The 14716-nt window shown below is 45.2% G+C and overlaps 1 protein-coding gene across 2 annotated transcripts; it reads left to right on the top strand.

Annotated features, from left to right (window-relative positions):
• The first annotated feature begins 382 nt into the window (after positions 1 to 382).
• Positions 383 to 11724, top strand: TGIF1 (TGFB induced factor homeobox 1). 2 transcript variants are annotated; one of them, XM_030943151.1, is made up of 3 exons: positions 383 to 905; positions 7495 to 7721; positions 9048 to 11713. In XM_030943151.1, the coding sequence occupies exons 1-3, from the start codon at positions 890 to 892 to the stop codon at positions 9612 to 9614; spliced, it is 810 nt and encodes a 269-aa protein (XP_030799011.1). In that variant the 5' UTR covers positions 383 to 889; the 3' UTR covers positions 9615 to 11713. The 2 variants fall into 2 exon arrangements, with proteins under 2 accessions (XP_030799011.1, XP_030799012.1); XM_030943152.1 differs by lacking the exon at positions 383 to 905 and adding an exon at positions 1596 to 2699 and having other exon boundaries at positions 9048 to 11724.
• Positions 11725 to 14716: the final 2992 nt, after the last annotated feature.

The raw sequence follows: 14716 nt of genomic DNA, 5'->3' as shown, positions 1-14716 counted from the left end.
CCCGCGGGGGTGGGTGGGGGTGTGTGTGGCCAGCGCCGGCCAGGCGGGGCTCCTTCAGCACCGCAGGGGATCGGGGGGAGCAGCCCCCGCCGACCGGGCCGTTCGGTAGTCGGGAGGGGGGCGCCGGTCTTTGGAGGGCTCCTTTCCTTCCCCTGCCGTACGCACTCTCCTTTCTTCTCCTCTATTCACGCGAAGGAGTGGGTGGTTCGTCCGGCAGCAACAGGAGGAGGCTAGTCAAGGGCAGCTGTCAAAATCTCCCCCCCACCCCCGCCTCTTCCTTCTCCTCCTTCCAGTTTAATGATCAAACGTCTGCTTGGAAGAAAGGCGAGGGAGCGGGAGGCACGGAGAGCTCCCCCCGCCGCTGCTGTTGTGTGTGCATGAGCGAGCGGGTACAGGCGGACACCCCCCCGTTCCGGCCGGTCCCTCCCCTCCTGTCTGACAGAGCCTCAACACCCGGGAGGGGAGGGAAGACAGAGGAGGAGGAGGAGGCAGCCGCCGCTGCGAGTGCCAGTGCAGCGCACGGTTACTCTCCCGTACTCACTGCGGGGAGGTGGGGGAGGGCGGGCGCTGTGTACCTTTCTCTCCCGTGCCTTTCCTCACTTTACCAGGCCGGGGCCAATCGCCAGCAGAAGGGAACAAAGGGAAGGGGGGAGGGAAGCCCACCCCGGCCGCACTAGAAAGCCCCCGGGGGAGGCAGAGCCCTGCGGCTCCCGCTGACAGCAGCGCGGCCGGTGACCGGGCGCCTGGCTCCGCGGCGGTGTTTCTTCTTTCTTCATCGACCTTCTCCTCCTCGCTGAGCTTAAAGGGGGAAAGCAGCGTCCGGCGAAGGGAGAGAAACTTGGGTCGGTGCGTGGGGTGTCCGGCGATCGGCTCGGTCCTCGCGATCAAGATGAAAAGTAAAAAAGGTAGTTGTGACGGGGTGCAGGGACAAAGCGGGGTGGCCCGCGCCCCTAGCCGGGGTGGAAATGGGAAGGGGGGGCTGTCGCTAAGCCAGCCGGAGTCCCTTTGCCTTCTCGGCCTTTTGTCCCCCGTGCCCCCCCCCACGCCCCCTGGCCTGTATCCCATGGAAGATTGCAGTGGATGCTCCGCTCCCAGACAAAACATGCGGGGCTGTTGTTTGGAGGCGGCCGCCTCTCTGCGCCGCTGGCTCCCTGTCAAAAACATGTCCAGCCGTTCGCCTCGTGTCCTCCGCCAACTTTTGTTCTCGCCCCCTCCGTGGAGTTTCTTCCTCCTGCCCTGCCGTAAAACACTTTTGAACGCTTTTCCGCACCGAGCCCCACCGTCCCCGCGAGGGGGACGAGGGTGCGGGTGGTTTTCCCAACTTGGGGCGAGGGAAGCGGGGCCGTCCGGCAACTCTTTGTTCGCGGGGACGGCAGCGTGGGGCTTGAGGCATGGGGGGGGGCATCGGCGGCAGGGCTTCAAACCCCTCGGCGCCCTCGACCGCCTTGTTTTGCTGAAAGTTGAAGCCTTTTCTATCCCTTTTATCCCTTTAAACAGGGGGACGAAACACAAAGTACAAAAGTTTTGACGCAGGGTTAAAAGGAGGAAGACTTCCCCTCCCCAACCATAAGGCTGTTTGAGTTTTCTTTGTGTCCACTTCCAAAGAGACAAACTTTACAGTTAGAGGATCGTTACTCATCGCACTCGTGGTGCTTTAAGTGCCCTTAAATTAGCGCTTGGCCACAAAGACGCGGAACTTGCTTTCGGATCCAGCACTCCTGCGCTGGCTGGGAAGAAGTTCCTAGCAAAGCAGTGTCTGTTCAGTTGCGATTTGCCAGTCGGCGGTGTGGCTGAAGGGTGTTTTGCATTCAAAGACCATTAAATGCTCCGAAGTGGAGGGTTAGAGGAGAGCAGTGCGCATGTTCAGTACTCCAGAGTTGTGCTGTTTTTCCCCTACTATGCATTCCTGCGGCTCCGTAGTAAAGCAGCCTCTCATTGTTAGTACCCTTGGAGCAATTAATGCATATGTAGTTCGTGAAATCATTGGGCTGCTGCAGACATGGTGTGTACTAATATGGTTTGTAGCCCTCGTCAGAAGTTTTTTTTGGACGTGCCGCTCGGCTAAGAGGAGCGCACACAAAGGGAGCTGAGCCACAAAGGCGAAGTTTAAAGAGCAGCAGGCAGGGTGGTGCTGAGGAGCGCAGCGTCCCGCGGGAGCGGAGTGGGGCTTGATCCCAGGCACAGCCCCCTGCGCCCAGAGACAGCGGCAGCGCTGGCTTTTAAAAGTTTCTTAGGTGGGTCGAGATTCTTCACCCTGTTGGAAGCAGTTTGTGGTTTGTTTCCCCCCCCTCTCTTTATAGTTTCGCTGAATTAATTTAGCCCAGTTATTTTTAGGACATTCCTATGCTGCCTATTTGCACAGCAGTGGTGAGCTGGTTTCCTGTCTGCTGTTGCTTCCATTGTTCAGACTTCTCTCCCCGAGGGCAGCTGCTGGTTGGTGAAATACCAAACTCCCTGCACTTTCAACTGTTGTTCTTGCCACCCCCGAAATAAATGCGTGTGGAAAACGCTGACGTAGTTTCTAGGTATGCATGTGTAGGGCTTTGTGTGTAAGAGAGTGTGTGTGTGTGTGTGTAAGCTCTGCTTTGAGGATTGCAAATCCTGGGCTGAAACAATGGAAACAATGAAAGGTGACAGGCGGGAGGGAGAACTTTTGAGAGGGGCCATGGGCCTGGGGTTTGCGTGGCACAAATTAAAAGGTGAGGAGACAAAGGCGGAAACTTTTAAAAAGATGTTAGGGCTAGGGTGCCTTTGTTTTAATAAAGGTTGGGCTTGTACTTATTCGTGACCTCTTGGCATTGGAAGCTCATTCAAGAAGTTTCAAAGAGTGACTTTGTTACAGATTTCTTGCTTGCACTCGTAGAAAAAATCCCGTTTAGGGGAAAAAAAGTATAGTACAGCCAGGTCTAGTTGCTTTACGAGTAATAGTGCAGGCTGTAAAGTACAGACGAAAACAAATAGGCTGGTTCCTCAATTATGAAACTCATTCAGAGGAAAGAGGTGTTTTTTTTTGTTTGTTTGTTTGTTTTTTTTTTTTTTTTACTGTGGAAATTCCCTTCTGTATCCTTGAGGTTTTTTGGTACTTATGAATAATTCTAAACTAATGTATTTTTGTTGTTGATTTTTGAATTCGCATTGCATTTTAGTTGGATTTTTTGGTATGTGTGTTGAGTTTAAAATTTCTAAGTGTGTCATGCTGTGTTTTTGTTGATGGCTAGTTTTGTTGAGGGTTTTTTTTTTGTTGTTTTTCTGGTTTCTTTTTTTAAGCTAGCAGACTGGATTTAAACCTCAGGACTTTTCTATGGATAGTTTAATTTACAAATAATAACGTGGTAGCAGTCACACGGAACCTACTTGCCTTGTTAATTAGCTGATGTAGAACACAGTCTCGAAAAGGCACAGGCATGTGCTCAAGTTTATACATGTGAAGAATCTTACTGAACTTGGTTACAACAGGATCGGGGGCTTGGATAGGAACTGGTTCTCTTTATCAGCGCTCATAAAAAAAAAATCTCACTGAAGAAATTCAGAGAGCCCTAAGGGGTGGGAGGTTTTCTTTAAGGTGATTTTTGTCCATCCCCTCTCTGGAGGGCAGAGATTGTTCCTTGTGGTATACTTTGTCCTCTTTTGAATAACAATTGGCTTCTGCCACTTCCTCTGTGAAGCTCTTCCTCGACACAATGGGATAGTTGTTTTTTTGTGATGCCTTTTTTTCCCCCCCTCATAGCCTACATATTTCGTTTGCTTAACTTCCATTTCATTTGTCTCAGCCTCTCTAAATACTTTGAGGAGGAGGACAAAGTATTTCAGCATACCTTTTTAAGTGGCAGTGGTTTGTTTTGAAATCAGCTTTAGTCATCACTGTACTTTTACTCAAGTTGTTTCAAGCTGTTAACTAACGTTTGGGTGTTGAGCCCAGACTCCAGAGCTTAGGTGTAATCTTCCCTGAGCTGATTACGGGGAAGGAACTGTGAAGTCTTTGGGCTGTGCTACAATGCAGCAGTGCATTCAATCATGCCTATGACTTCAGCTGGGAAGCCAGGAGGATAAAGTAATTTTAAAGAAGGGATGCTGATCGTGTAGTCCTTAGATCATTAAGAGCATAGACTACTCTTTTAAGTGGCGATGAGGAAGTGAAGGAATGGGATTTTGTGTTGTTTCTCAGACCTCTCTGCAAATGAACTTGTGCTGCTTTAATTTTAGTTCTATAAAAGTAGGTGTTTTTTTGTTTGGATTAAATGTATTTAGGAGGCGACGTAAAATAGCCTGGCCCTAGCCTGCTTTTAATACAAAATAAATTAGTAGGTCAGCTGGGGCTACTCATCGTGTCCACAGGCCTTTATTCTGGGTGTAAATAACAGTAAGCCAATGGTCCAGTCATGGAGCGTGGCCAGGACCCTTTTCAGCTGGGCCCTGTTAAAACAGGAAACCAGCAGCGAATAGGCTGATTACTAACAAGACGGAAAAACAAAGCTGGGTTGTAATCAGCAGGAATGCTTTAATGAAAACAGAGCCTTGACAGCCACAATGTGGCTCCTGCTCTAGTAAAAAAATATCAGCTGGGGTAGTGCGAGATTTCTAGCCATGACTTCCTGTTGCTGCTAGCTCTGTCCTGCTCCTGAGAGATCTGCCACGAGTTCAGAGGGCTGATCAGCTATTTAAATGAGCTCATTTAAATGAGCAGAAGTCTGTACTACACTGGGTTTCCTGCTTAACCAAAACCTGCTTTGTGTCACTAACTTACTGTGTCAATTAATATGACACACTCAGCCAGCAGGTCAAAGGGCTTGCTCCGCTGGTGACTCATTTCTTGCTAGGTAGGTTATGGTTAGTCAGATGACAACTTTTACTTTAGCAAAAGATCTTATTTGGAAAGGGAGAAACGTTTTTATACTGCTGGCTTGCACACAGTATCTTTTCTTTTTTCAGCTAAAGGAAAAGCAACAGTTCTAGGAGAGGTTTTGCTGTTACGTCAGTTTTCTGAAATTCAGAGAGATGTCCATGGAGTCTTTTAGTTGTGTGGTAGATCCTGGAAGGGTCACTTCAGATTGGGTGGTGTGTACCTGGAGTACTTTTTGTTCTGCCATGTAAATACTGCTTGCAGACCATTAGACATCTAACTTTTTCATAGTAGTTTCTCCTTCCTTCTTGTTTCCAGCCCTTGCTGTTTGCCTCTCCCTCTTTTCCGAGGTCTTGCCTCACTGCCCATTATATTTAAAAACGAACAAAAAACCCAGCCCTTTGAAGTGCTGCAACAGTTCTGGTTCCTGACAAACAAGAACAGTGCACTTCAAAACATTGTCTGAATAGCATGGGCTAGTTTTAGCTAGTTTTTAAATTCAATTTAAAAGGGCTGAGCTGCTCTGCAGAGCTGTCCTGTTGTCTCTGCAGGATCTTTGTTCCCAGAAGTGTTCCTCATGGCTCCAGGAGCCCATGGTGCAAGGTATGTTCTCAGGTCAGGTTGCAAGCATGACAGCACTTTCCACGACAAAGTGCTTTGCTTGGAATCATTGTAAGGCAAACTTTTGACATACTTTCTACACGAATTAAGAAACTGTTTACATAATTTGGAGTTTTATCTTGTGTTGGTTATTTAAATATTGTCCTATTGTTCCTATTCCATGACTGGATAATTTATGTAGCTAATCATCAGATGAAAAATTTGGTATGTCAGTTTGGTGTTTGTCAGTTACATAAATCAGCAGTTGGGAGAATGGAAACAATACCAAGTAAGTTACTGAAGTAACTATGCCAGACAGATTGTGGATTGATCATCCTGTTGGGAATGCTCGCGTATCAAAACTGCATTTCAAATTGGACAACTTAAACTAAATTTAAGGATGTTGGAGCTATTCATAAATAGGGGAAGGACAGATAATTTACAGTGTCAGCTTTGGCTGAAGTTTGGAAGTGTGAGGAAAGGTCCTTCTCTGTTTCTCTCCCTACTCTCCTGCCAAATATTAAGGAAAACTTGCACATGCATACCTTCTGTCTTTCTTTGTGTGGTGGTGGGGGCTTTGGTGGCTGGCTGGTTGGTTTTTTTTAAAGGGCATTACTTCCTTCTTGCTTCTCAGTTCCATAAGTGCCTTATGGATATAACATAGTTTTATATAGTTTAATATTTTCACAGGTTCATTTCTTGTTGTTTAGGGCTTACTTTATTTCCTTAAATAGAATTTTTTACTTATGGGTGATTTCCCCCAGAAAATTTTACTTTTGATATTTAGTTGGCTTTACTATTAAAGTTTTTAGTTTTGGTGTTACAAGTGAGCAAATTTCTTCCTTTCCACCCATCAACCCCCCAATCTAAGTTCAAAAGACAAAAAGATTAAGGGCTTGTTTTCCTTCTATAGTTTCTGAAACTGCTTCTGAAAGCCAGTGTGAGTTCACTTGAAATGAGTATTCATTTGTACTAGTTGAATGTGGGTAGTATCTTATTTGGACTTGTATATAGTTTGTAAGATTCCTAAAATTTCTGGTGGTGAGTTTAAAGCGTGGTTTTCTTTGTGTTTTATGGAACTAGTGACTTGTGCATCCTACCAAAGGAGTAGAATTGTAGCCTTCCTAACTGTTGAATACTTGCTCGTTTGTTTGATTTACATTCCATAGCTTCATGTTACTAGTAGTGTGGTGTTCATATGTAAAGGGATAGTCAGATTGTGAAATCTGTTCCTTCCTTTGTGTTGAGGGAGGGGAGGTATGCAGTTAACTGCTAAGTTTGGAGCCCTTATAGTAAGCATAACACAGAACACACGTTTCCAGGGATAAAAATATGAGATGAAAACCACAAAGTTGAAAAAATAGGATAAAAACTGGTACATCCATATGATCATGGTTCTTTGATACAGAATACAACGAGAGTCCATTTCCTGATAAACTGGTGAACTCTTGGGCACCTGGTTCTTCCTTTCTGCACTTTTTTTTCTTAATAGGTGAAAATCTCCTTACGGGTGGTGAGAAACACAATTTTTCCCTTTCTTTTTTTCTTCTTCCATTAATTTTTCTAAATAGATGTAATTATTCATTTCTAAAATCTACAACCTGTCTCTCCCAAGAGACAAGAAATAATTAAATAAAGTATTGCTTGAGTTGGGGTGTTATAAGTTCTTCCTTGTTGACCTTATGTTCAGCCACTGGTTAGTTATCCTTGAAAAAAAGTGCTGGATGCATACCATAGCCAGCAAACTTGGACAATATTCTCATTAGATAAAAGCTATCTGATAACGTTCAGCAGATAAAAGGTTGCTAGGGGAACAAGAAAATGAAGGTTTGCAGAGAAGAATTCCTTTAGGAACGGATCATTGGTGCTACTTTTTTGTTCAGCTGACAGAAGAGCTACAGCATGACAAGTTAACGCTGCAGGACGAATCTCCCATACGAGGGGCTGTAACAGTAAAGACAGTTCATGTGATATAAAATGTCTGTGCCATACAGTGCTGGAGCCAAGCAGTTAACGGATTTGGGAGGCTGATTGTTCTTGTCTTACAATTGTAGGTGTAGTTGCAATATCAGGCAGTGAAACGGAGGATGATGACACTATGGATGTCCCACTGGATCTTTCCTCATCTGCTGGCTCAGGCAAACGGCGGAGACGTGGCAACCTGCCCAAGGAATCTGTGCAGATTCTTCGGGACTGGCTCTATGAGCACCGATACAATGCTTATCCTTCAGAGCAAGAAAAAGCGCTGTTATCCCGACAAACACACCTTTCCACACTACAGGTATTTAGAAAAGTAGTTCTCCCTTCTAAAGGAGCTGTTTTCTGTTTTAATTCACCTGTGGTCTAGTCACGGATACAAATGTTTACAGTGCATGTGAGATTTCCTTTTTTATTGCCACTCTCCTGCTAATGGCACTCATAAGGAGAGATAGAGACTGATTATGTGTTACTATGATCTTGTTTATTGGGAATAAAATTATTTTTGTGGCAGAACAGACAGTCATGAATTGGAGCATGCATGCTAATTTTTTGCAGAATTGTGCCCCAAAAGACATAAAGTGTCTGTACAAGGTAATTTATTGTGAGAAGAAGGTATTTATTTGTCAACAGAGGTTTTATGGTGATAGATATGCAGCTTAGCATATAACTCTTCACTTCTAAAATGGCAACTTGAGGCTTGTTCCAGTAGAACATGGACATATATAATTATGTGTATGATCACTGCCATTAAAATCAGTGGAACAACCTATATGGGATGGAGCTACTCAGGGGTGTTAGTGCAGGTGTGGATGAGGCGTTTGTATGTTTATTTTGGATTCTCATCCTGGGATGCCACTGGCATCTGTGAGGTCCCTTGGATGCATCATTCTTATCTTCTGTGATCGTCTTGGGTCGAATAGCTTTTGCCCATTGCTGCATCCCATGTTGTGGGAAGGTGGCTGCATGAGAACTTGGGTAAACCAGGGTTTGGTTTTGGGAGCTGCTAAATAGAGAGCATTCCTGTTGAGTCCTGGGCTTAATTTTTCCATATTAATTCTTTAGTGCAAAGTTCATAATTGGCCATAGAGTAAAATTTTCTTAATGCAACATTATAAAGAAGACTTCCTTTATGTAGTAAAGACAAAAAAGACGTTAAACTATAAACTATCCTGTATTGCCCAGGAAACTGGTTGATATTTAAACAAGGACAAACTTAAGTGAGGTAATTCATGTTATGTCTGTCGACACAGTCAGTTGAACAAGGAAAATCAGTAACTATTTGTGGGAGGAGTGGCTCTCTTCAGAGAGAAAAGGTTTTCCTGTTGTTAATTAACCTAAGCTAGGGAACAATAGCCAATAGGTTAATGTGTGTGCACAGAGTTAAAAACTAAACCCCTAGCTTGGACTTCAGATGTCCCGGGGCTTTCTGTAACAGGAGCAGGGAGTCGGTAGCACTGGGACAAGGGAAGGGCCTTTGCCAGGCATGCCAGAACTTGTCAGTAGGTCTCTATTTTGTTGTGCAGTGAAGGAAACTGCTTGGAGGGATTCATTAATCTAACTGTCCGCTCTAGTGGCACATAGTTGGGAATGAATGAAGGTAGAAATTAAGATGTCATTATATTCCCAGGTCTGCAACTGGTTTATCAATGCACGCCGCAGGCTGTTACCTGACATGCTGAGGAAGGATGGCAAAGACCCAAATCAGTTCACTATCTCGCGGCGAGGGACCAAGCTTCCCGAGGGTGGCCTGATGGAGTCTGCCATCAGCACAAAGAACTACATTCCCCTGCTGGATGAGACTGCCTTCCTTCCCGCCGCCGCGCCGCTCGGCAAAACTGTGTCCTCTTCCAAGCCGGCTTCCCCGGGATCGGTCCTGGCTCGGCCGTCGGTGATTTGCCACACGACTGTGACTGCGTTGAAAGATGCCCCTTTCCACTTTTGCCAGCCAGCTGATGTAGGCCAGACCACGGACCTGCAGCAGCCCCCGGCTGGCGGCTTCACAGATAGCCCCCTCTCCTGCCACGAGGACGCATCCAAACTGGGACCTGGTGCAAACACACAGAGTGGGCTCTTCAACACTCCTCCTCCAACACCACCAGACCTTAACCAGGATTTTAGTGGATTTCAGCTTCTGGTGGATGTTGCACTCAAAAGGGCGGCAGAGATGGAGTTGCAGGCAAAACTTATGGCCTAAATCCCCTTCCTTCTCTTTCCCCGTTTTGTTTTACCAGGCAGGGATCTAACAGCTGTGTGGTTATTGCCACCCACACGATATCAAAAGACTTCACTGCGTTATTATTATTTTTTTTAATAATCTTATTTGCACAAGGGGATTGCTGAAATGAAGCTTCCTGTCACTGAGATGGTCTTCAGTGGAATACGGTCATTCCAAGAATTACGAACTTAAAGCTACTGTAGAAAGGATTGTGTGTTTCGTTGGGATTTTTTTAAATGTTTTCTTTGTAGATTTTTCATAATGTGAGATGTTTCCCAAGATCATGTGATTTGTTTTGTTCCTTTCAGACTGTGCAATATCTAGTAATGATATAGAGTCTTCTTATCATTCCCATGTGGAACGGAATATACCGACATGCTGTCTAAATTTTCAATTTTTTTAACAATACAAACTTTGGATGATCATGCTTTTTTTCCCATAATATAATAAAATATTTTCTTTAAAAGTGATGCATGCAGAGTATTTTGTTGAATACAAGCTTTGCAGAAAACATGAATTACCCTTGAAACAAATGGAAGTGAGAAATATTTTTGAGCTCATAGTGACTTTGTTTGGTTCAGAGAGCCATAAACCAAACTAGCAGTTGTTGTTAATCAGATGTTTAAAAGAATGCTGAAAAGTGGGCCAGAAGTACCTGATTGTGTTCTCCCATGTTGAAATTTTTTTAAGGGGCCCAAGGGAACTATGTAGGCAATTCTGACTAAATTTCAGAGGGAAACCTTTGGCCCCTCTAAGAGTTCCAGCTCTTGGCTCCTTGAAATATTTTAGGGCTGGGAAATGTGATGGCCCATGGGGAAGATCTGAAGATAAAAAGAAGAGGCCAGAAGAGGGGCTGAGACAAGTGTTCTTTGCAGATCTTTGTGATGCAGCTCCTAGACATGACTGGTGACAAATTTTGATAGGGGGGAGTAAGGGCTTCTAGCCTTACTTGGACTAGCAATGACAAGGTTTTTAGTCAGTAATTCTAGTAGACTGAAATAAAGTAGGTTGTATTGCACTGAAATCTGAGTTCTGGGAGCCAGGTCTTTGTGAGATACTTTAACAGGTGGTTGGCTAAGATTTAGATGAGATCCTTGTTGTATTGGGGTGTATTTTTGCCCACAGAATCTAAGTTACCTTTCAGAAAAGGACTTTGCTATCAAAATGACTTATTACTGAAAATAGTCAAGACTTGCAGCTCACATTTCAACTTACTTGAATGTCAGTCACCCACCCTTATCCTTCCAGCAACAATGAAATAAGAGACCTCCAGGGTAAAAAATTGGTTCTGGCTAATCTTTAAAAACAAACCAGTTGTCTGTTTGGGAGGTTGGGGGAGGGCTTTGAGGAGTAGGAGAGTTGGTGAATTTAAGGATATCATTATGAGTAGAAAGAAGACTACAATATTATGACTGCTATACTGTTTTGCTGTGGCCTTTATAATTTTCTAGTGTCAGATATATTCTGTTTGTTCTCTGGAGTGCTCTTTGGAATTCTTCTGAACTTGTGCCTTTCTTGAATCTTAATGTTTAAAATCAAAATGGCAAACAGTAAACACTGGTTTACTTATGACTGCTTTGGTAACACAGTCATCCTAATATACTGTATGAATATAGAATTATTTTTTAAAAAATTGGAAATAAAGCTGGAAAAAAATTTTGAAAATAGAGATGGCTGCATATTCTGTCTTCAAGGCATTGCAGGTGGGTACAGAAGAGCCTGGTGTAGTTTCTCTGGACACACGGTACTTGATACTTCTGGGCTGTTTTTCCTGGGATACCTATGTATGTATTGTTTGGTTGGGTTTTTTAATGACTAATTGTAAAACGGAAGACTTTTTTTGTCACTGTGAGGTTCATGTTAAGGGAGAAGTTGGTTAATAGACATGGTTTTGTGGAATAGGTGATTTATCTTAAGGGGTGCTACACACCCAAAGTGGAGTGTCATCTTTGATAAAGGTTTGGAAGATGCCTTGTCCTTTCCTGTTCTTGCAGGAAGGAACTTTATTCACTCCTTACACCCATGCTTCACAAGTGAAAGAAAAACAGCCTCACAAATATGTTTGCATTGTATATTTGAATTGCTCGACATTTTCTTCTTTTGTTTTTTTTTTTTTTAAGCAGTATGTTGGTGTGCTGTGGGGCACTCAGATCATTAAAGGGCATCTTCAGAGGTCTTTACTCTTCATTACTTTGCCCTTTAAAATAAAAAATGTCCTCAAGTTTAAAAAGAAGAAAACTTTGCTGGTTGAGCTGACCAGTTCTGTAATTTCACTATTGCAGCTGCAGTACTGAAAATGAAAACAGAATGGGGAAGAAAGCTGTTGCCATTCAGGTTAACAGTTTTCATTGAAAGTAAAAGCCTGTGGTCTCTCTGCTGTTTTCATTTACTGTTATACAAAGTGGTATTAGTGTAAATGACCACCAAAGCCCTGCTTGTGTCATGAGGACTGCATTTTGCTGACTGACTTACCCTGGGAACTTCACTGGTGACCAATTTTGATTGAGGCTAGTTATATGCTTCTTAAATTAAGGCTTGTGTTCAGGTTACACCTAGAAGTTTGGCTGTAGTCATAAGTCAGATGGCTGTGGCTGAGTAGCACCTGACACCACACCATGTAAAAGATTTTCCCTAGCCTGAGGTGTTATTTAACTTAGCAGAAGAAAATGACTCATATTGAGTGCCCACTAAAATATATCAAAAGGGAGTTTCTGCTCTCCTGTAATCTAGCACTGATAGTTTTGGTGCTGGCTATTGAAGTTTACCTAAACCTATTCTTTCTGAGCATAAACCTGGAGTAACTTTATCTAAAGTTATCACAGGAAGGTCGGTATATGTAGGGCATTGGGTGGAGCTAGGATCCTGAACTGAGCAGGAGTCCAAGTAACAAACCAAAGGCTTCAAGTGCTGGCCACAGATCCCTGGTAGAGCAAACAAAAAGTTATTTGTGAAACTTACTTTACCATGGAAAAGAAAAATATAAAGAAGCAATGAGACAACATGGGTGGTTTTGCTGTTCTTGCAGCAGTGATAAACCTAAATGCAAAGCAGTTTTGTCAAAACCCAACCTCTGGCTAAAAACACACACTTTGGCTACTCTGAAGCTGAAGGGAAGGCATTGCTGCGTGTTACTGGAGTCTGTGTGGCCAGCCAGGGCGTCAGCGAGCTAAGAGGTATGACAAATTCCTGCCAGGGAAAACAGCTCACACGCAGACTTCATCAACCTTGTTTTCATGGCTTTTGTGTCTTGTAAACAAGTTGTGGCAGCTGCATGTGATAAATCTGCGCAAAGCAAAAATAATTACAATAGGGAGGGAATCTTGACCCTGGCGTCGTTGCTGCCTGCGTGCAGGGAGGGAGGGGGTGGTGTCTGTCGCGGGGGGGATGGTTTGTGGTGTCCCACATGTCTCCCTCCCAGCCTGTGCCATGAGGTCAGCCTGCAGGGCTGTAAAACCGTTGGCGCTGCAGCAGCTGGCCTTGTGCTGGGGGGGAGGGAATGGAGTGGAATGGGGCGAGCAGAGCTGGAAGCTGAGCAGAACTTGCATGGCTGTGCTCTCCTGGGTCATGCTGGTTTGGATAACAGCAGGATCCTGTGGCCTGGGCAGAGTGGGAATGGGGCAAACAGGCATGGCTGTGCTCTCCTGGGTGATGCTGGCTCGGATAACAGCAGGATCCTGTGGCCTGGGCAGACCAGGAATAGGGCTAGCACAGCTGGAAGCTGGGCTAACTTGCATGGCTGTGCCCTGCCGGCCATGCTGGCTCGGATACCAGCAGGATCCTGCGGCCCGGGCAGAGCAGGAATGGGCTGAGCAGAGCTGGAACCTGGGCTAACTTGCACAGACGGCTGTTTCCTGCTGGGCCATGCTGGTTTGGATAACAGGATCCTGAGGCCCAGGCAGAGCGGGAGTGGGGCAAGCAGAGCTGGAAGCTGGGCCAACCTGCACGGCTGTGCCCTCCTGGGCCATGCTGGCTCGGATAGCAGCAGCACCCTGCTGCCCTGCCCGGGCAGAGTGGGAATGGGGCAAGCAGAGCTGGAACCTGGGCTAACTTGCACGGATGGTGTTTCCGGCCGGGCCATGCTGGTTTGGATAACAGGATCCTGCGGCCCGGGCAGAGCGGTGGGCGTGCGATAGCTTCACTGGAAAAGGGGAAGCAGGAGAAAGTAAGCAGCAAGCAGGGAGAGAGGGTGTGTGGTGGGGAATCAGTTTTCCCCTTGGAGATGAGGTAAGGCTGCAGTGGGAAGCCCAGCCCACAGAAGGTGCAGTGCAGCTGGGAGTCCAGGTGCACCGTGACCCTGCTCAGTGTCACTTTTACACCTACCTATGGTATTTAGGCCACTTGCAGTTAACTGTGTCCTGCCTGTCAAAGTCTGTTTTCATTTGCCATTTTTCTTCAATCACTTATGCAGGGGTTTTTGGTAACCCTTGGAGTACTTTATATTGTCTTTAAAGCTCATTTAGTTTTGGTTGGTTTTTTTTTCTTTCTCTACTTGGCATCTTGCAATTGTCAGCTTCCCGCCTGGCTTTTTCCCAGTAGGGATTACTGGCACAAATACAGCTCATGTTCACTTTTCAGGACATTACTTGTTTAAAGTCTTCTGTTCACCAACTGCCAGAGTTGTTACATCTCTATCCTGTTTCGCTGGTTCAGCAGGCCCTTCTCCCATGAGTTCCAGCCTTCAGACTGAAGGAGAAGAGATTAGATTAGCCACTCACTCTAGCAAAATGTCACTTAGAGCTGTTGCTGTTCCAGACATGATAATTGTACCCATGTGTGTGCTGTATGCGGTTCGGTGTCTATTCCAGTCCCTGTCACGACAATGAGTGCCTGGAGTTCTGCACACACAGAAAATCACGTAAACTGGTGCTAGCTACGCTACAAAGTAAAAACTCTTGGCTGCTTTCTCCATCTGTATTTTGCACACGCTCCCACTGACAGCTCAAAGCCATTTTGCTCACCTTTCCCTTTGAAACTGGCTTTATTTGCCTTCAAACTCCTTTTTCCTTCTGAAGCTGAGGTGTCAGGTCTGGGACTACAGCTGGCAAGAATCTCAAGTCCTGCTACACACATTTGCAGAACAG

Source organism: Camarhynchus parvulus, chromosome 2 (assembly GCF_901933205.1).
Source record: "Camarhynchus parvulus chromosome 2, STF_HiC, whole genome shotgun sequence".
Classification (NCBI taxonomy): domain Eukaryota; kingdom Metazoa; phylum Chordata; class Aves; order Passeriformes; family Thraupidae; genus Camarhynchus; species Camarhynchus parvulus.
The sequence above is the reverse complement of the archived record's forward strand: the minus strand, read 5'-3'. Positions and strand labels throughout refer to the sequence as shown.